At 64.4% G+C, this 20,023-nt stretch overlaps 1 protein-coding gene across 6 annotated transcripts; it reads left to right on the top strand.

Annotated features, from left to right (window-relative positions):
- Positions 1-312: 312 nt before the first annotated feature.
- Positions 313-16,900, top strand: SBK1 (SH3 domain binding kinase 1). Of its 6 annotated transcripts, XM_058849664.1 has the most exons (5): positions 6,379-6,530; positions 7,877-8,529; positions 13,335-13,537; positions 13,622-13,824; positions 14,360-16,900. In XM_058849664.1, the coding sequence occupies exons 3-5, from the start codon at positions 13,342-13,344 to the stop codon at positions 15,140-15,142; spliced, it is 1,182 nt and encodes a 393-aa protein (XP_058705647.1). In that variant the 5' UTR covers positions 6,379-6,530; positions 7,877-8,529; positions 13,335-13,341; the 3' UTR covers positions 15,143-16,900. The 6 variants fall into 6 exon arrangements, with proteins under 6 accessions (XP_058705644.1, XP_058705650.1, XP_058705647.1 ...); XM_058849661.1 differs by lacking the exons at positions 6,379-6,530; positions 7,877-8,529 and adding an exon at positions 313-453; XM_058849665.1 differs by lacking the exon at positions 7,877-8,529.
- Positions 16,901-20,023: the final 3,123 nt, after the last annotated feature.

Here is a 20,023-nt window from a genome sequence, read left to right on the forward strand (position 1 = left end):
CTCTGAAGCACCGCGGGGCTCGGCCGGTGCCTCGGCCCGCCCTGCCGGAGCCCTGGGGCTGCCGATGCCATCCCAGGTCCCTGTTGGCACCCCCTGAGGACTGGCGGTGTCACCATCGGCCGGGCAGAGCGATGGGTGCCGGGGTGGCCCCGGGCATCGCTGGCCCCGGCGTGAGGGCGACGCGGGACGCGGCACAGCCCGGAGCGGCTTCGGTGCCCGGGGAGCGGCCGGGCCCGGCCGTGTGAGGGGCTCCCCGACACCATGGCCCCGGGAGGGCCGGCCTGAGCCTCCGGACACCGCCGGCGCTGGCGAGGAAGATGCCAAGAGCCCTCCGGCACTGCCTGCCCTGCGGTCACCCTCGCCCGGGCGCGGTGGCCACCGGAGCTGAGCGATGGATTCCTTCTGCTTCGTCTGCTTCCAGAAAGAGGAGCTGCAGCCCCTGCACCTGCACAGGTCAGAGCCGCAAGCCGGGACAGCCCTGGGGGGGACAGCACGGGGAGCCAGGCGGGGGGACAGTGCCAAAGTTTCTTTGGGAGCCGGCGCATCCTCTCCTGGCCAGAGGAGCCCGGAGCCGGTGCTGTGCAGAGCACGTGTGTCCGGCCGGGATGTGCTCTCCAGGGAGCCCGGTGGGCATCCCGAGCCGAGCCGTGCCAGCTCAGCGGTGCTGCTGTGCCTGGCCAGCAGCGTGTTGCACCCACGGCCTCCCGGAGCCATCCTAGAACCATCCCCGATCCACCCGGAGCCATCCCACCCACCCCGGCTCACCTGAGCAGGGTCCCTGGGCAGTGCCTGCTCCTCCCTGCCCGGCTGGTGCCGGGGGCCCAGTGCAGCTGGGGGGTGCCCAAGGAGAGCCACGAGGCTCCCCAAGGCCTGTCCCCCTGGGCAGCAGCACCGGCGCTCGCCTCCCCCTTCCCCGAAATCTCCTTTCCCATCGGCGCTGCTGACAGCCAGGGGGAAGGTGGCAGTGCCGGAATTAGCCGGGCAGCCGGCAGGATGCGAGGTGTGAATGCTGGCACATGTTGTGCCCAACTGCTCCTCCGTGGCACCGAGCCACTGCCGGCTCCTGGCCCACGCTGCCAGCCCCGGGCACAGCCCCTGCCCGCTCCAGCCAGGAGCCCTCCAGACACTGACTCTCCCCAGAGAGGTCTGGGGGAGCCTCAGGGCCATCAGCTGGATCAATCTATGCAGTCTGTCCTTCCTGCCGGGTTGCAGGAAGCTGTAGGATTTGTTTTGGTGTAAGTCATGAGTTTATGGAGCCTCAGTTCCCGTGAGTAAGTGCCCAGGTGGGGGAACAGGGGTACCGGGGGTCGAGAGGGCCCAGGTGTGGGTGCTGCTGGCTGGGGAGGTGCACAGAATTCCCAGAGCTGCTGTCCCACAGCCCAACTCGGGGTCGGAGCTGACCAGAGGCACCCAGCCTGTGTCAGGCCACAGGTGGCATGAGTTTGGCATCCTCAGCCAGGGAGGGAGCAGCCGGGGTGGCAGTGGGGTGGCCCATGGTCCCGCGGGGTGGCTGCAGGGACGGCGAGGGACGGACACCCATGGCTTGTGCCTTTCTCCCTGTCCTGCCCTGCTTCAAGTGGGCTGCACTGGGGGGCGGAGGGGGGTTGTCCGGTCCCTGAACAGTGCCCTGGTTGTCACCAGCTTGTCCCTGAGTCTTCTCCATCCCGTGGGGACACAGCTGCCATCGCCTGTCACCTCCAGCACAGCCCCACCGGGCTGGGCTCCCCGGGCTGACAGGAGGCGCTGCCAGAGGCGCTCCCTGCCCTGGCACCGCCCCAGAGCTGGTCCTGCCCCTGTGCAGGGGGCAGTGCGGTGGGTGCTGTGCCAGTGTGTCTGTCCCCCATGTCTGTCCCCACTTGTTTATGTTTGTCCCCCCGTGTCTGTCCCCATGTCTCTTACAAGTGTCTCTCCCCTCTGTCTGTCCTCACGTCCTCTTTTCTGTCCGTCCTCTTTTCCCCTGTGTCAGTGCCCGTCCCCCGTGTCTGTCTGTCCCCCCATGTCTGTCTGTCCCCCCGTGTCTGTCTGTCCCCCCATGTCTGTCCCCCGTGTCTGTCTGTCCCCCCATGTCTGTCCCCCGTGTCTGTCTGTCCCCCCATGTCTGTCTGTCCCCCCGTGTCTGTCTGTCCCCCCGTGTCTGTCTGTCCCCCCATGTCTGTCTGTCCCCCCCGTGCCTGTCTGTCCCCCCATGTCTGTCTGTCCCCCCCTGTCTGTCCCCCGTGTCTGTCTGTCCCCCCGTGTCTGTCTATCCCGCCGTGTCTGTCTGTCCCCCCCTGTCTGTCCCCCCGTGTCTGTCTGTCCCCCCATGTCTGTCTGTCCCCCCGTGTCTGTCTGTCCCCCCATGTCTGTCTGTCCCCCCCTGTCTGTCCCCCGTGTCTGTCTGTCCCCCCGTGTCTGTCTATCCCGCCGGGTCTGTCTGTCCCCCCCTGTCTGTCCCCCGTGTCTCTCCCCCCGTGTCTGTCTGTCCCCCCGTGTCTGTCTGTCCCCCCATGTCTGTCTGTCCCCGCCGTCTGTCCCCCATGTCTGTCTGTCCCCCCATGTCTGTCTGTCCCCCCGTGTCTGTCTGTCCCTCCGTGTCTGTCTGTCCCCCCATGTCTCTCCCCCGTGTCTCTCCCCCCGTGTCTGTCTGTCCCCCCGTGTCTGTCTGTCCCCCCGTGCCCATCCCCGCAGCCTCTAGATGGTGCCAGGAGAACGGGCAGCGAGCGGAGGCGGCGGGCGGGCGGTGCCGGCTGCTCTTGGGGTACCGGGGGGCCAGGGCGGGCCCCGTGCTCCCCCCATGCCCCCAGTTCAGTCCCTCCTTCCCCTGGAAGAAACCCGTTCTGCTTCTTCTGCCAAGCAGCGCATCCCAAAGAACCCCGGCTGTCCCGTTCTGTCCCAGGGGCTGGACAGCCCTCGCTGTGCTCCAGGGCCAGCACCATTCCCGAGATCCCGACTGCTGCCGCCGCTGCCCAGCCCTGCCCGGGGGATCCATCCCTTCGGCCGCTGTTCTCCGCCCGCCTGCTCGGCCCTTGCCAGCCCCGGGACCGGCTCCGGGCCGGGGACAGCACCCCGAGGGTCGCAGACAGGGGCTCGGTGTGTGCCCATCCCCAGCGGGGCTGTCCCCGGCTGCGGCCCCTCCCTGACCTTGGGAGCAGCCCCTGGGAATCTCGTCCCGGCTGTCCCCGGTGGGATGGCAGCAGGAGCACGGGGGGACACCGAGCTGGGGGCTGAGTCCCTCGCTCCCCTCCCGCTCCGGGAACCAGCTCCCACCACCTCCTTTCCTCTGGGAGTCCTCGTGGATGGGCTCTGTCCCCAGGGCCTCAGGGGACACCCGACACGGGTGGTGTCCCCCGGGCTGGGGGCGGGGGGTGCTGGCCCCGCAGGAGCCCCCCGGGGGGAGCGGATCCTCTCCACCCGTGCTGCGGCTCCCGGCGTGCTCCGCTCCCGCTTTCCCTCCCTCCTTCCCTCCGCTGCCGCTTCCCGGCATCCCCGCAGCATCCCCGGCAGCTTTGGCTCCTGTCACCGGAGCGTGGCAGGCGCGGGTGGCCGTGGGACCCCGGCCCCGTGCGGGGCTCAGCCCCTCGGCTCTCGCTCTGACCGAGCGATGGCAAAGGGACAAAGTGACCTTCTCACTGAATTCCGAGGGCACTTGGCACGCTGGGATTATTTTGGGCTTTCCAGGTCATTTCCCGCTGCCCACCCTGTCCAAGCACATCCCACGGTACGAGCCGGATATTCCACAAATCCCAGGGGCGCTCGTGGTCCCTCGGGGAGGCGGGGGCTCTTCGCACGGTTTGGGATTGCTCGAAGTGATAAACATGTTTGATCTGGCTCCTTTCATCTCGTTAATCTTAATTAGTTAATATTCCGGGAGTGCTTTGAAGACCACGAGCTCAGTGCGGGCACTCCCTGGTACAACTGGTGTTACTATGGCTCAGCTCAGGTGTCACCCACGTGCCACCGAGGGGCAGTGGCACCCCAGAGGGACCTGATGGGCCCCACGGAGCCCCACAGAACCCCCCGGAGTCACATGGAGCCTCGCTGAGCCCCACAGAGGCCTGGCAAGCTCTGAGGAGCCCCATGGAGCCCCACAGATCCTTATGGAGCCCCACAGATCCCCACAGAGCCACGTGGACTCCCACAGAAGCTCAAGGAGCCCTGCTCAGCCCCACACAGCCCCACAGAGCCCCGCAGAGTCCCACAGACCCCCATGGAGCCCCACACAGCCCCACACAGCCCCACACAGCCCCACACAGCTCCACAGAGCCCCACTGAGTTCCACAGAGCCCCGTGGAGTCCCAAAGAGCCTTGCTGAACCCTACAAAGCCCCATGAAGATCTGCTGAACCCCACGGAGTCCCATGGAGCCCTGATAAGCCCCACAGAGCCCCATGGAGCCCCACAGAGCCCCAGGAAGCCCTGCCAGGCCCAGCTGGTGCCAGTGCCAGCTCAGCCCTGTGTGCCCAGGGCACAGCAGCAGGACGGTGGCACTGGGAGCTGACCCCCACGTGTGGCACTGTCCCTGCAGCCCCCTCCATGGTCCCTGGGCCGGTCCCTGGGCAGCGGCACCTCCCGCCTGACCTAGAAACAGCCCCGAGCTATAAATAGGGAGAGAGATGACAGCGAGCTCGGAGGAGCCGCTCGGAGCGCCGCGAGCGGGAGGCTGCGGGAGCCAGGATGGCACCGCAAGGACAGGCAGGGGACACGGGGGGAGAGGAGCCTCGGGAAGGGGCCAGGCTGGAGCCACCCCATCCCCAGCAGCTCTGCCTTTCCCCGGCCCGTGTCTGCTGCTGCAGCGACCCAGAGAGCAGCCCGGCTCTGCCCATCTCCCACAGCTTTCCTCTTTCGCACACCTTCACTCCTCGGGCGCTCTCCTGCCCTGTGCCAGCTCTGTCCCGAGCACCGGCAGCCCCAGTCAGCCCAGCCCGGCTGGCCGGGTCACTGCGCTCCAGCATTTCTCCTCCCAATGCCATTCCGATACTTCCACCCCGCTGGGAATCATCCACACATGGAGCATCCCAGCCGCAGGAGCCGGGAGCTGTGGCAGGAGCCGGCGAGCGGAGCGGGATGGAGGGGCCGGTCCCGGGAGCCGCAGCCGCTCCTCCCGGGCCCTGCCCGGGGCTGGCGGTGCTCAGCTGGAAGAAGAGGGTGACGGTGGCACAGCCGATGCCGGCACAAATTAAAGCGGAGTGTCGGAGTGTGATTCAGCCTCTTGCCTTAAAGTCATTCATGAAAAGGCTTAATTGCGCTGCATCCTGAGCGGAGCAGAGCCATCAGTGAGTCAGTGCCGATGCTCCCCCGGCCCTCCCCGGTGTGTGGGGCCTCAGGGGGCAGCGGGACGGCCCCGGTCTCAGCGGAGAGGGCACAGCTGATGTGGGGGAACAGTCCGTTCTCCCCCTCGCAGCGTGGGGCAGCCCCACGACTATGGGTCCCTTTAAAGTGACATCACGGGAGCAAAAGGAGCTGGCACCCAGCTGAGAAACAAAGAAATCCCAAAGCAAATCCTGGCCCCTGTTAAACATCCCTGCTTGGCCTTGGTGTGCACAGAAGGAAATCCGGCAAGACGACGTGTGTCCAGGGATGCTCCAAGAGGGAGCACAGTGCCAACCCCTTGCCTTCCTCTGGGAGCCCAGAGCTGCTGTGGCTGCCCCTGGACCCCTGGACATGTCCAAGGCCGTGTTGGATGGAGTTTGGAGCAGCCTGGGATAGTGGAAGGTGTCTCATGGCAGGGCTTGGAACGGGATGATCCTGAAGGTCCCTTCTAACCCAAACCATTCCCTGACCCAGGCTGGTCATCACCCACACCACAGGAGCATCACCTGTGCCAAAGGAGAGGGAACAGAGTCTTGGAGAGCTCAAGGACATCAGGGCCCAGGGAAGCAGCGGGCAGCAGGACACGGTCCTGTGCTTTTGGCACAGTGCTGGTGACGCCCAAGCTCCAAGCTTGGGCTGTCGGGGTCCCTGTGTGGAGTAGGGTGTGAAGCCTCCCCCTGCGGAGCACCGCTCCCATCCCCATTGTCCCCAGCGCCGCGGTCTGCTCCGAGCCGAACCCGCGGTACCGGAGCTCCGCACCCGGCGGGGAGGGGGCAGCTCAGCCCCGACCCCCCTTTCCTGGGCTGTTCCCGCACCGACAGCCCCCGGCTACATCGGGGGGGGAGGGCGGGGACATCAGCGCCCCGCATCCCGCATCGCTCATTCCGCATCCCCCCATCCCCGCGGGGCCGGCGGCGGAGCCCCCCCGCTCCCCCCGCTCCCCCCGCTCCTCCCGCTCCCCCCGCTCCTCCCGCTCCTCCCGCTCCTCCCGCTCCCCGCTCCCTCCCCGGGGCGGTGCCGGTGCCGGTGCGGGCGGAGCGCGGCGCGGGGCGGGCGCTGCCGGGGGGTTGCGGGGGGCGCCGCGCTCCGCTCCCTCCGCTCCCTCCGCTCCCTCCGCTCCTCCGGCGGCGGCGGGGCCGCGGCATGAGGAGCCCGGCGGGGCGGGCGGAGCGCGGCGGCGGCGGCGGCGGCGGCGGCTCCTCTCCCGCCGGGGACGGGGCGCGGCGGCGGCTCGCCCCTCCGGTAAGGCGGCGGTCGGGGTTGGGGTGCGGGGATGAGGATACTGGGATGAGGATACGGGGATGGGGGTGAGGGGGGCGCTGCCCGCCCGGTACCGAGGCCGCCCTTTGTTTGCCCGCACGGCGTGGGGAGGGGACAAAACCCCCATCCCGGTAGAAGCGGCGCTCCGGGATGAATGGAGCGGGGTGGGCACCGCGCGGTGCGGGCGCTGCCCCCGGTATCGGCCGTCCCCCTGCCCCGGGTCCCTCCTGCGGCCGGTGGCACCTGCGCCCCGGGCGGCCCCGGTACGGCGGGGGGGCGAGGGGGAGGGACGGGGACGGAGGGGTGTGAGTGACACCGAGCGGTGCTGCGGCCGCGGGGCTGGTCCCTGGGGGCTCTCGGCGGGTTTGGGGGCGTCTGGAAGGGTGCGCTGAGCTGGAAGACAGCTGGGAACAGGGGAAGGGGAGAGCAGAAAGAGGTGGCCTCGAGGGCAGCTCAGGCCGTGTCCTCTCATTGTGTCCCCTTGTGTCCCCTCATCACCTCCTCATTTCATCTCCCCTTGTTTCCCCTCATGTTCCCTCACCTCTCCTTGTCTTCCCTCACCAGCTTCCTGTCTTCCCTATTATTCCCCCTCATGTCCTCTTGTCATCTCCCCTCATGCCCCGTCCATCATCTCCCCTCGTTTCCCCTCATTGTCTCTCCTCATCGTGTCCTCTCTTGTCCCCTCGTCATCTCCCCGTGTCATCTCCTCTCGTCATCTCGCCTCCCTTCACCACTTCACCTTCCTTGTGTCCCCTCATCACCTCCCCTATTTCCCCTCTCACCTCCCCTGCTGTCCCCTGCTGTCCCCTGCTGTCCCCTGCTGTCCCCTGGCCGCGGGGCCTCCATCCCACCCCGGCGTCTCCCCGGCTGCAGCGGGGAAGGGGGAGCGTGACCCACTTTCCTCCAGGTCCGGCCTCGCTGCCGCCGTGGCCGAGGGCGGGCGATGCCAGCCGGGAGCCCCAGCCCAGCTCGGGGACCGGGGACAGGGTGGCCCTGCCTCGGCACCCCTCTGTCCTGGACCCACGGGGAGGCAGAGGTCAGGGCCGGGTGTCCGTGTCCCAAGCCCCCGACCCCTCCGGTGTCGCCGTGTCACCGAGCCCTGCCCGGGGGAGCATCCTCCTCCCCGGGAGCATCCCAGCCGGCGGGAGGCTGAGCTGGGGGCGATGCCCGGGCTGCACGGGGCACGTAAAGCCCCTTGCAGCGGAGTCAGGGCTGGGTTTTGTGTCAGAGGGACGTGTCCCTGTTGTCGCCGGGAGCGAGCGGGGCCGAGGCCGGCTGGCCCTGCCGTGGGGTCGGGCAGGTGCCGCTCGGGGCGTTTTTCTTTGCAGATCCCAACCGTGCGGTGCAGCCGGCGCTGGCGGAAGAGTTTTGGGAGGGAGATGATGACAGGCTGATGAAACCAATCAAACAATGAAGTAATCATAAATCCCCGGTGCTGGCGGCGAAGGCGGGAGGAGCTGCAGGCTGGAGGAGCTGAGGTCCTAACGAAGCCATCCTGCTCGGCAGCAAAAACCCCGGGAGGCCGAAGCACTGAAAGGCAGCCAAGGTCCTGTCATCGGGGCCGATGGACAGAGACAGCCCCGTGTGGATGAAGGCAGGGAAAATCCTGCTGGCAGCTCCGGGAGATCAGTGCGGAGGGCACAGGGAACGGTGGCAGGAAGGAGGAGTGGTGGCTCCCCGGGGAGCTGGTGGAGGAGTCCTGGCACTGCTTTGTTTGCTCTTCCCAAATTGCTCTGTGAAACCTGAATCCTGGGACCAAAGGCTGAGGAAGCTTGTCACAGGCTGCTGGCCGGGATGGGAGATGGTTCCTGCAGCGGAGGGCACCATGGATGGGTGTGACAGGGCCTGACCCTGCCCTGCAGCTGGAACATCTGCACTGGGAGAGCAGCAGCTCCTGACTGGGAGCCCGTGCCTGGCTGGGCGCTCATTGGCTTTGCTGAAGACAATCCTGCTGCCGAGCGGGCTGCAAGGCAAGGAGCTGGTATGAGAATTGCTGGATAACTTGGAATTCAGTGCCAATTCAGTCCTAAACTGGGGGCACTGGGGAGTCCCGGTTGCTGCAGGTGCTTCGGTGGAGGTTTGGTGCTGTTTCCGGTGGTGTCCATGGTGCTCCAGCATTCCCTGGCGCTGTCCCGCTGCTGTGGAGCCAGCTGGACATGGAGACATGTCCCACCCATGGCCTCTTTGAGGTGGCTGCTCCTGCTGGGCTGCGGGATGCTGGCAGAGGGGCTGTCCCCACACCACTGCCAGCAGCCACTGTCCCCATGCTGTGTGTGAACAGCCACCTCCTGGACACACTCGGCTTGTCCTGAGTGGCTTTGGATGGCCCTGGGGTGGCACATGGATGCAGGAACCCTTTTCCTTGGCCTGTTTTGTTGCTTTGGGGGAGGTGGGAGGTGGCCTGGCCGGAGGCTGCCTGGCCATGGTGGGTGCTGGTGGCTCCGAGCCCCGGTGAGATTCCTGTCCTGCCCCCACAGCCACGTTGTCCTCATTAGGCCAAGGTGCCTTTGTGAGCCCTCCCTGGGCTCCAGCGTGCCACAGCCCCCGGGAAGCACAGCTCATATCTGGTTTGTGGGTCCCAGCGGCACGGAAGAGAGGAGAGGATGTCCCTGGAACGGGGTCAGGCAGGAATGGAGGTGGCAGGGGCTGGAATCAGAGTGGAGCGCTGGGAGGCAGCGGCTCAGAGTGGGGGCCCCTCGTTCCAGTGACACCAGGGTGGTGCTGGCATGTGGAGAACTGCGAGAGGGGATGGCTCTGGCAGGGCCCAGGGTGTGACTTTGCTGGCTCAGTGTGTTGTTTAGGGGAAACAGGGCTGTTTTGGAAGCTGTTTGGGGTGTGGAGGGTGTGTCATCCCCTCCTGAGGGATGCCCAGGCCTCCAGCCTGCTGGTCTTGGGTGGGAGTCAGTGTTACCTGCTCATAACTGAGGGTTTGGGGATGGAAATGGGAAAATCAAAGCTTTGCCAAGTGCAGGGACAGAGCAGCGTGGGCCTGTGCCCATCCCACTGCTGCATTTCACATTTCTCCCCTCTTTAAAGAGGAATCTGGGTCTTGCAGAGCTCCTGCCCTGCATAGATTTTCCCTTCATCTTCCCAATTCCTTGCCCCAGAACAGCCCACGGTGCGAGTCCCAGCCCCTGGTGCTCAACCGTGCATCAGGCTCAGCCCAAACCCTTTTCCTGTAACCTCCTGCAATAACCGGATTGTTTTTCCGTCAGTCTCTGACGTGGCCAGAGGGGTTTTTTTTCCCCCCTTTTTCCCTCTTAATTTCCAAGCAGCCGCTGATCCAGCAGCCTCCTCTGCGGGAGCCTGGGGCAACTCTCCCGGGCGGCCTCTGCTCCTCTCAATGAGCTCCTAATGAGTTTGCAATTAGTTATGGGCAGAGCCGATGTGCCCAGGGCTGGATCCAGAGCAGGACAAAGCATCCCCCAGCAGGGAACGGAGCTGGGGCAGGATTGTCGGTGCCAGGCTCGGCTCCCTGCTGGATGCTGGGCTGTGGATACGGGATGATGTCCTGCCGGGATCTGCTCCACCGTGCTGGGGATGGAGCCGGGAAGTTTGGGAAGAGGAGCGGCAGCTGCCGACGGGAGACGAGTGGCTGCCTATAAATACCTGCCAGGGAGCAAGGAAGAGGTGGGTGGATTATCCTCCTCACTCAATGAGATAAACGGTTCTGAAGCTTAAACACAGAACAATTTTAGTCTGAATAGTAGGAGAAATGGCTCAGGATGCGGAGATGACGGCAGGAACCGCCTGTGGTGAGCGGCAGGTCCCGGGGCCACGTGGCAGCAGCTTCACTGCCTCTGTCACTCCCGGGATCTTGAACCCTTGGGGGGCTTTGCCAGGACTCGGCCGGGATGAGCATCCTTCCTCCCTGCTTGGGAAAGCTCCTTCAGGAACACCTGAAACTGGAGAGGCTGCGTTTGGCTTCCTTCGGACACGGTGCTGACTCCTCTTTTGGGGGTTTTGGGGTGGGAGAGGAGCTGGGCTCTGGGAAAAGGCTCCGTTCTGCCTCTGGAGTGACCCGACCCGGCGTGTGGGTGCACAGGTGAGCCTTGGTGTGACTGGCCTGGCTGCAGAAGGATGTGGGACTCAACCCCGGCTGGGCCAAGCCGGTGGCATCTCCTGCCGCTCTGGCACCACCATCCCTCCGTGTCCCGCCATTCCCGCATCCCTGCTGTCCCCGGGAGTGCACGGAGCTGGAAGAGAGCTCTCGCTGCCTCCTGCTGCCGCCCCGCTTCACTGCTCACATCAAACCCAACATGTTTTCAAAAGCCTTTCAATTTTTAATGAAAACTTCTGCGTTTACGCTTTCCTTGGCCTTGGCGCGTCGGTATTTCGGTCGCCGCTGCTGTTGGGTTTCTCCTGGGATCGCTGGTGGCCCCGTGTTGCCGATAGCCCTGACGAGGGTTGTTGTTGGGAGCCGGCACTGCGGCAGGATCCCGGCACATCCCAATCCCTGGCAGCACATCCCGGTGCCAGCTGTGCCAGCCCACGCCGCAGCACGGGACCTGACTCGGCAGGATCCCTGCTTCCCGTGGACGTTCCTCGGTTGCTGGTTGGGAAGGAGACACCTGGAAACCCCAACAGGCTGAGCCAAGGGGAAAAGCAAACAGCCCTTGAGTTGGAGAGCACTTCCACAAGCTGCCAGTCCTCCCTCTCCTCTCTCCCATCCAACCAGCGGGGTTCTTCCTCAAACCCAACCTTCCCAACTCGAATAATTGCATTTCAAAGCTGGTTAATTAAGGGATATTGATGAGCGCAATCGTAAATCCAAGCGTAGCCGGAATTCTTTGTGCAGGATGCTGGGGGCTGTTCTCAGTCCTGCCTCCAGCGAGCTGCTGCTGATCCACCTCCACCTCCAGCACCCAGACGCTGAGATGGTGCTCCTCTGCCAGGGGGCCAATGAAACACTATGGAGATGAGCTGCTTCGGAGATCTTATGAGTCAAACTGTTACATTTTTGGAACATCATGATGTTGAAGTTCCTTTTCTATTTTTTCCCCAACTTCCCAGGGAAAAAATATAACTATAATAAGTGAAGAAGCTGAGCTTTGGTTTGGGATGACAGGCAGCTTGGTGGGGGGAAGGAAGGAAGGAAGGGAGGAAGGAAGGAGGGAGAAGTTGGAGATCCGACTCAGCCTTATTGGGAAGGGGCTGGGAGGATCCTTTGGTGATCCTGACCGTGGGGTGCTGCAGGTGCTCTGTGGGGTGTCTGGCACCATTTGGGGTGGCTGTCACAGCCCCTGCATGGGGCTCAGCCTATGGGCACCACCTGGGCTCTCTCAGTCCATCCTCATCCACCCGCAGCCACCGAGTGCCGTCCCCACGTCCCTGGCTGCCCGGGGTTTGTGCTTCTGCAGTGACAGAGGGTGAGGCAGTGCCCTGAAGACATCAGAGGAGATGCTGGAGTGGTTTCACTGCTGTGGTGGTGTGGTGGGTGATTCCAATCTTGGATCTTCTTGTGGGAATGGTCAGAGGAGAAAACCATCCCTGGTTTGTTGGAAGTGAGGAGTGTTTGTCCATGTGCTGCTGGCTGGGCTGGCCTCTGCTCTGCTTTGGTGAGATCCCACCGGGAATGCTGCATCCAGCTCTTGGTCCCCAGCACAGGAAAGACATGGAAATGTTGGAGCAAGTCCAGAGGAGGCCACAATGATGATTATTGGGACGGAACACCTCTGCTGTGAGGAAAAGATGAGAGAATTTGGATTGTTCAGCCTGGAAAAGAGAAGACTCTGGAAGACCTTAAAGACCATTTCAGTGCCTCAAGGGGCTTCAGGAGAGCTGGAGAAGGACTTGGGACAAGGGATGGAGGAACAGGACACAGAGAATGGCTTCCACTGCCAGAGGACAGGGATGGATGGGATATTGGGAAGGAATTGTTCCCTATGAAGATTTGAGGCCCTGGCACAGGGTGCCCAGAGAAGCTGTGGCTGCCCCTGGATCCCTGGAAGTGTCCAAGGCCAGGCTGGACGGGGCTTGGAGCAGCCTGGGATAGGTGTCCCTGCCCATGGAACAACGTTGGCTTTAAGGTCCCTTCCATCCCCAAAGCAGTCTGGGATTCTGGGATTCTGGGATTCTCCACACCAGTGTTTGGCACCCTGGCTGGCGAAGGCCAGGAGTTGGTGCTGGGCAATGTGAGGGAGGGATTTGCTGCAGAACCATCGTGTCCCACTGGTCCCTGTGCATGGTCCTGGTTCCACTGGCTGGGGTGAGGCTCAGCCTGAGGGGGGGCTCCCTGCTGGAGCAGACAGGGCTGGCTCTTGGGGTCCCCACTGGGGACACAGCAGCAGAGGGGACCCCCAAAGGGCCTTAGCTCCTGTCCTGCAGGGTGGCTGTGAACACACCAGGCCTGTGAAAATGTGTCCGTGTGTGTGTCCCTGTTTGATCCATGTCTGTCCTTGTGTGTGTCCCTGTCTCCTGTCCCTGTCTCTGCCATGCCTGGAGCCCTCCCTTTGCCCCCAAACATCCACACAGCTGCAGCCCCTGCAGAGGCTGGAGCATCCCCTCCAGAGCCATTGGCTTGGTGGCCCCTGAGGACAGAGAGGTGACACCCGGTGGGGGCTGCTCAGCACCACCCTGGGAGCCCAATCCCCTTTTGCAAGGAGCCATGGCTGCAGCCCTGGGGATGGGACAGGAGGGAATGGGATGGGATGGGATGGGATGGGATGGGATGGGATGGGATGGGATGGGATGGGATGGGATGGGATGGGATGGGATGGGATGGGATGGGATGGGACACAATGGCTCTGCAGCCCCCATGGAAGCAGCGCCACCTCTGCCTTGCAGCGCAACCATGAGCGCGGGCTCGATTGAGCAGGAGCCGTCGCGCAAGCTGGGCTGCTGCGGGGTGCCCCTCATCACCGAGGACATGCAGTCCCTGGCCATCCGCACCCTCTCGGGCACCGACATCACCAAGCACTATGACCTCATCCGAGAGCTCGGCAAGGGCACCTACGGCAAGGTGGACCTGGTGTCCCACAAAAGCACAGGTGAGGGGAGCGGGGTGGGTGCTGGCAGCGGGGTGCCTGGTCTGTCCCAGCCGAGGGCTCACCCCTGTCCCCTGCCCTCCACAGGCACCAAGATGGCCCTGAAGTTCGTCAACAAGAGCAAGACGAAGCTGAAGAACTTCTTGCGGGAATTCAGCATCACCAACACGCTCTCCTCCAGCCCCTTCATCATCAAGGTCTTTGACGTGGTCTTCGAGACCGAGGACTGCTACGTCTTCGCTCAGGAGTACGCCCCTGGTGGGGACCTCTTCGACATCATCCCGCCTCAGGTGGGACCCCGGCACCTCCTGTGGGAGCCTCTGTGGGATCTGGGGGTTCAAGGGGTGCTGGGCTTTGTGCCCATGTGGGAGGGGGTGCAGGTGCAGGGACTGGGCACCCCTATCTGGGCTGGGCTTGACCACAAGCACCTCCAAACAAGTGTGGGACCCGTCGCCCATGCCCTGTGTGGCCTAAGATCCATCACCTATCCCTAGGATGGCCTGAGAGCCATCATCCTTCTCCTGGGGAAGCTGCGGCTGCCCCTGGATCCCTGGAAGTGTCCTGGGCCAGGCTGGACGGGGCTTGGAGCAGCCTGGGACAGTGAAAGGTGTCCCTGCCCAGGATGATGCTTAGGGTCCCTTCCAACCCAAACCATCCTATGGGGAGCCTGAGACCCACCACCCATCCCTTTGGTGGGCCAGGACCCACCACCACCCCTACCTCAGAGCACCCAGATAAAAGCACCACGTCCATCAGACCACAGAGATGGGGGTGCCCGGGCCGGGTGGGACCCACAGCAGGTGGCTGACGCCGTGTCCCCCGCAGGTGGGGCTCCCCGAGGAGCTGGTGAAGCGCTGCGTGCAGCAGCTGGGCCTGGCCCTCGACTACATGCACAGCAAGAGCCTGGTGCACCGGGACATCAAACCGGAGAACGTGCTGCTCTTCGACCGCGACTGCCGCCGCGTCAAACTGGCCGACTTCGGCATGACCCGCAAGGTGGGCTGCCGGGTCAAGCGCATCAGCGGCACCATCCCCTACACGGCGCCCGAGGTGTGCCAGGCCGGCCGCGCCGAGGGCTTCGCCGTGGACACCAGCATCGACGTCTGGGCTTTCGGGGTGCTCATCTTCTGCGTCCTCACCGGGAACTTCCCCTGGGAGGCGGCGGTGGCGTCCGACGCCTTCTTCGAGGAGTTTGTGCGGTGGCAGAAGGGGCGGCTGGCGGGGCTGCCCTCGCAGTGGCGGCGTTTCACGGACAGCGCCCTGCGCATGTTCCAGCGCCTGCTGGCCCTCGACCCCGAGAAGCGCTGCCCCGTCAAGGAGGTTTTCTACTTCATCAAGTGCGACCTCATGGCCGAGGTGCGGTGCCGGCCCTCCTACCGCTCCCGCAAGCACGCCAGGGACAAGCTCCCGGCCGGGCCCCACTGCCACGAGGCCGCCGGCTCCTGCACCCCCGCCCCGCTCAAGAGGACCGTCCTGACCGAGGGCAGCGGAGCGCGCGGCCCCGAGCCCGGCGCAGCCGCCCCGGGCACGGCGGGCAGGACAGACGGACGGCAGGACAAGGGCAAGGGGCAGATGGTCCTGGCCACAGCAATAGAGATCTGCGTGTGACGGCGGAGCGTGGCGGCCGCGCGACCCGCCCCGTCCCCCCGCCCCGGACAGGGATGGGGGGAGTACGTCGTGGTGGTGGAACGAGCCGGGACCGGGCTCTGGGTTTCCCAAAGGAAAAAAACAAAGGAAAAGAAACACAACCGAAGAGGAAAAGGACAGAACTGGTTGCGCTCTGTAGCGCCGAGGATGCCGATCCCCCAGTGGCCGGAGCCCAGCCGAGGGCACCGCTCGCTGCTGGGGACGCTGGGGGCACCCGCAGCCCTGCCACGGCTGTGCTGCCCCCTCCAAGGCTCCCCCCAGGGTGGCACGGGGAGGGGTGTCCCAGTACGGGGAGGAAGAGTCAGGGGGCAGTGGGTAGCGGGTGACCCACTGGCTCTGCCCCCACCCCGTGCCCGGCCCCCGTCCGGGGGAGAGGGAAGGCCGATGACCCTGCACCGTGGAGGAGGCCTTTGGGGAGGTTTGGGTGGGTGGTGATTTTCCCTCTTCCGCTGGTCCCTGCCGCCCTGCTGGGGACTGGGAGGGGATGGGGAGGTGGGTGACGGGGAGCCGGGGTTTGCCGGCAGCCCCGGACCCCCGGCAGCCCCGGCTGCCTCCCTGCCGTGGGAGGTGCTGGCAGCCACTGATGTAGCAAGTGTCCCTGTCTGTGTGTCGTTGTGTGTCCCAGCCGCTGCCACTGGCAGTGCCCCTGCCCTGCCCCACCCGGCTCAGGCCCTGCCGGAGGGATGGGTCCCCTGCGGCCGGAGCAGCGCTCCGGGCTGTGCCCAGCGGTGCCACCATCCAGCAGGTTGGATGCTCGGGGCCGGGCCGGCATCCCCGCGGCCCCTGTGCACTCTTTGTACCCAGGGACTGGAGGAGGTGGCAGCGGTGCCCCCCAGGCTGCCCTGCACAGCCCGGGAGCAGGGGAGGGAGCTCCTCCTGTGGGCCCGCCCGCTCCTCTGTGCTGTCCCCATCACCCCTCCTTGCCGTCACCCCTTCCCCAAACCTGTCACCCTCCCCTGGGGCTGGCGGGGAAGCGGCAGCGGGACAGACCCTGCCGGGGTTGGCTGCAGCGAGGGCGTGGTGGCAGCAGCCGCCGGTGGCCCCTTAGCGACAAGGTCCTGGGGTGTGTGTGGAGGTCACACCTTCCCTCCTGGATTTGGGCACCCAGCAGAGCGGGGGGAGAAGCTGTGGGGGCACCCCAAGGCAGGAGCACCCTGCTGGGGGGTTCGGGCTTCCCTCCCATGGGGTGGGTGCCGTGGGGCCGCCCCGGTGCCCCAATTCCCCACAAAGGGCTATAAACGCTTTCCAGCAGCAGCAGCAGCAGCAGCAGCAGTTTACAGAGCAGGGGCCGCCCCCGCCCCCGCCGTGCCCCCGTCCCTGGCACCCCCGGGCCCGGCGTTAGACGTAGCATTGCCCCACGTAGAGAGCTAGGCACCGGTTTTACTCCTCTTTGCCTTAGGTCCCTCGATGTCCTCGATCTTTCGTGCAATAATGTAGATAAGGGATCCCGGCCGCCCTCGGTGGCACCGCCCGGGGTGGGTCCCAGAGGGTGCCCGGTGTGATTTCTGTCCCCGTCGAGGTCGCTGTGTCCGTAGGTTGTCAGGTTTTTATTTCCAGTTCCCTCAGCTGTCGGGTTTCGGACCTTCTTCCCGTAGGAGAGGCTGTAGTGTCACAGACGTTACCTCAGTTTGTCACTGTTGAAAAGGATTTAAAAAAAACCACAACTGAAACCATAAAAAAATAACAAAATACATAGGTATAAAAGCAACAAAAAATTTCTCAATGGCGGTGAAGACTTTTTTTTTATTAATAAATAAAGAAAAACGCGAAGCTGCTTGTGCGGGGGTGGAGGGCACAGCCTCTGCTCTGCCGTGACCCCAGGAGTGGCTGCCCCTCCACTCGGACCCTGTCACCACGGCCCGGGAGGGAGGGCAGGGATGTGGGGAGCAGCACCCATGGGTGGGGGGCACCCAGCGGTGCAGCCCCCTCCCAACAGCCACGGCCGCCTTGAATGCGAAATGTATTCCAGCCACGTCCTCAGGCTAATTTCAATTTCCTGGTAATTATGCAAATGAATGTGGATTTAATTAAGGGCAGATTTCATTAAAGTCTTCTTGGGGAAATGAGAACAGGGTGGGGGAGAGCGAGGAGGAGGAGGCAGTGGCAGGGAAGCAGAGATGAAGGCAGCGCCTGCCCCGGAAGATAAATGGCCACGGGGGATGCGGAGGGGATGGAGGGGATCCTTTGGGATCCTTTGGGATCCTTTGGGATCCTTTGGGATCCTTTGGGAGCGGGGTCCCGCCTGCCCTGCCGGGGGCCGGAGCTGTGCCGGGGACAGAGCCCGGGCAGTGCAGCAGCAGCTCCCGGTGCATCCCCAGCTCCGGGAACCGGGCAGCGAGTCCTGCTCACCCCCTGCTCCAGCAGCTCCCGGCTCCTTCCCTCCCAGCAGGGCAGGGAAAGCATTGCTCTGACACGTGATTCGTATTTTTCTCTTCTCCGGCTAAAAATACAGATTTTGCCACGCCGAGAGGTCTAGGAAATCAATGTCATTGTCACGAGGCGCAGGCTGGCAGGGCTCCCCTCCCCGATCCAGACAAAAAAAGGGAACGCTGCCATTTGACGGCTCGGAGCCGAAGCGCTCGCTCGGCTCCAGCGGAGCTGCCTTTAATCCAAAGTGAAACGGGGATAATTTTATCCCGGCAAGGTCGGGATGCTGCGAGCCCGGCAGCGCCGGCGGGACAGGAGCTGCGTGTGTCCAGGCACAAAAAAACGGAGCTAAAGTTTGCCAAGCCCCGGCCCGCACGGCAGAGGTGTCACCAGCCCTGCGGAGCCCCGAGCTCCCCGCGTCCCCTCCCAGTTTGTCCCCGCTGTGGCCGGGAGGGCGGCCGGACATTCCCGGGTCACGGCTGCTGACCTTGGGCAGTCCCCTGGCGAGGGATGCGCAACACAATCACTGCTCTGAAAGGAAAATGATCCTCGATTTGGACAGATCCTGAAGGAGACGAGGGAAGAGGGATGGGGGGCAGGTGTGGAATGGTGTGGGTGCAGCATCCCGTAAAATCAGATCCTTCCGAGGAAGGCCCGGCTGTGACACTGATCCCACCTCGGATTTCATCCACCCCTCGATTCCGGAGCTGGACTGTGCCCTGTTTTCCTCACAGACACTTTGTGAGGCACTGCAGCCCCAGCTAAAACACTGGGGGTTGGGAGTAAAAATAACCGGGAATGATCCTCTCGTTGGGAGCACAATGATCAACGCCAAGCTGGCAGCGCACGAAGTCCCACCCCAATCGCAAACAAGCCCTTTAAAAGGTAATATTTTGCCACTAGGATGGTGCTTCAGCTCGCTGCTGACTCAGGAGGGGCCGTGGGATGAGGAGGGAGTTCCCACGCACCCCCAACAGGGAGGGGAGCGAAGGGTCCGGGCTGCCGGGGGCTTCCCCAGCCCGGCTCGGGGACACGGGGGGACGCCAGGCCGGCGTGGGGAGCATCCATAAACTGCGCTTCTCGGGGCCGATCCGCTTTCCAAAACTTCCAAAAATAGCGGCGGCAGGGCTCTGGAATGGGCGAAGGGAGGAAGTGTGACTCATGTGCCACCCGGAGCCCCGGCGGAACCGGGCGGGAGCCCGAGCGGGAATGCGGGAATGCGGCAGGAATGGGAGCAGGCACCGGGGACACAGCTCGGGCTCGTCCCTGCCCGTCCTTCCCGCGGGGATCCGCTGCTGTCTGCGATTCCAGCTGCTGCGGATGATGGACAGATGTCAGTCAAGGCCTGGCAGCGGGAATGAGCTGCTGGAGACAGCAAAACCCATCCCGAGGTGGGGAAGCAGCTTGTGCAGCGTGGGAAGGCTCAGCAGGCCCGTGGCTGAAGGGGAGGTGACCTCGTGTTCCGATCCAGCCACCTGCGGGAGGAGGGAGAGCGGAGCTGGCTGCACCTCCAGCCATCCCTGCCTGCTGGGGAGAGCCCTGGGAGCATCCCACAGGAACAGCTCATGGCCAGAGCCTGCCAGGTGCTTCCTGCCAGATCCTTCCAGATGCTTCCAGATCCTTCTCTCCAGCCTCAGCCAGCCGGGCCATCTGGGCTGGCCGCAGAGGGGAGCAGGAGGCTCCTCCCGGCAGCTCCCACCCGGCCCTGTGCTCCCCACAACGCCTTTGGACACGTTTTTCCACCCAAAGGTGTTTTTTCCCCGTGGAAAAGGCAATGTTTTCAGCAGGGTCTTCTGGCTGAAGGATGGCTGGGGGTGTCAGCTTTGGGAGGAGGGGGTTGATGGCAGTTTTGGGGTGCGGGGAGGTGCCAGGGCCCGGGGGGGGGTGGGGCTGGGGAGCACCCCCAGCCCTCAACACCCCTCACCCCCCAAAGGGGTGGGCTATGGGCTCCAGCTCCAGGCCTCCCACGTTGCCATGACAACTGCAGCATCCCAGCTTGGCAGGGATGGGAAATCTCCTCCATCCCATCATCACCTCGCCCGGACATGGCTCCGGATCTGGCACAGGCAGCATCCCAAACCCACGGAGGAGCACGAGGTGCAATTCCTGCTGGCTCTGAAGGCTGGGCCACGCTCCTCCATCCTGCACAGCCCTTCCAGAGCCACACGGCTGCCAGGGCAGGGGCAGGAGAGATTCCTGCTTTTCAGATGTGGATCTTCCCATTCCAAACCAGGGATTCCAAACCCTTCCACCTGCTCTGCATCTGCGGGGTTCTGGCAAGCACAGCATCCTCCAGGCTGTCCCCACACCTTCCTGTCCTCTCTGGGGGGGACAAAGTGGGCAGTGGGCTCCCAGGTCACGGATCTTTGAGATTTGAGGGCAGCAGAGCCAGGGGTGTCTCTGGGCTGGTGTTACCCCCATTAATCGGAGCATCCTCACGGGCTCCTGTTCCCTGCAGCCTCCCAGCCCCTCAGC

The sequence above is a fragment of the Poecile atricapillus genome, chromosome 14, assembly GCF_030490865.1.
Source record: "Poecile atricapillus isolate bPoeAtr1 chromosome 14, bPoeAtr1.hap1, whole genome shotgun sequence".
NCBI lineage: Eukaryota > Metazoa > Chordata > Aves > Passeriformes > Paridae > Poecile > Poecile atricapillus.

Excerpts from the sequence above, each read along its gene's own strand:
- SBK1 (XM_058849661.1), top strand. The coding sequence starts at position 392 with ATGGATTCCTTCTGCTTCGTCTGCTTCCAGAAAGAGGAGCTGCAGCCC. Across the intron at positions 454-13,334 it reads CAGCCCCTGCACCTGCACAG|CGCAACCATGAGCGCGGGCT; the intron begins GTCAGAGCCGCA and ends TCTGCCTTGCAG. Across the intron at positions 13,825-14,359 it reads TCGACATCATCCCGCCTCAG|GTGGGGCTCCCCGAGGAGCT; the intron begins GTGGGACCCCGG and ends TGTCCCCCGCAG.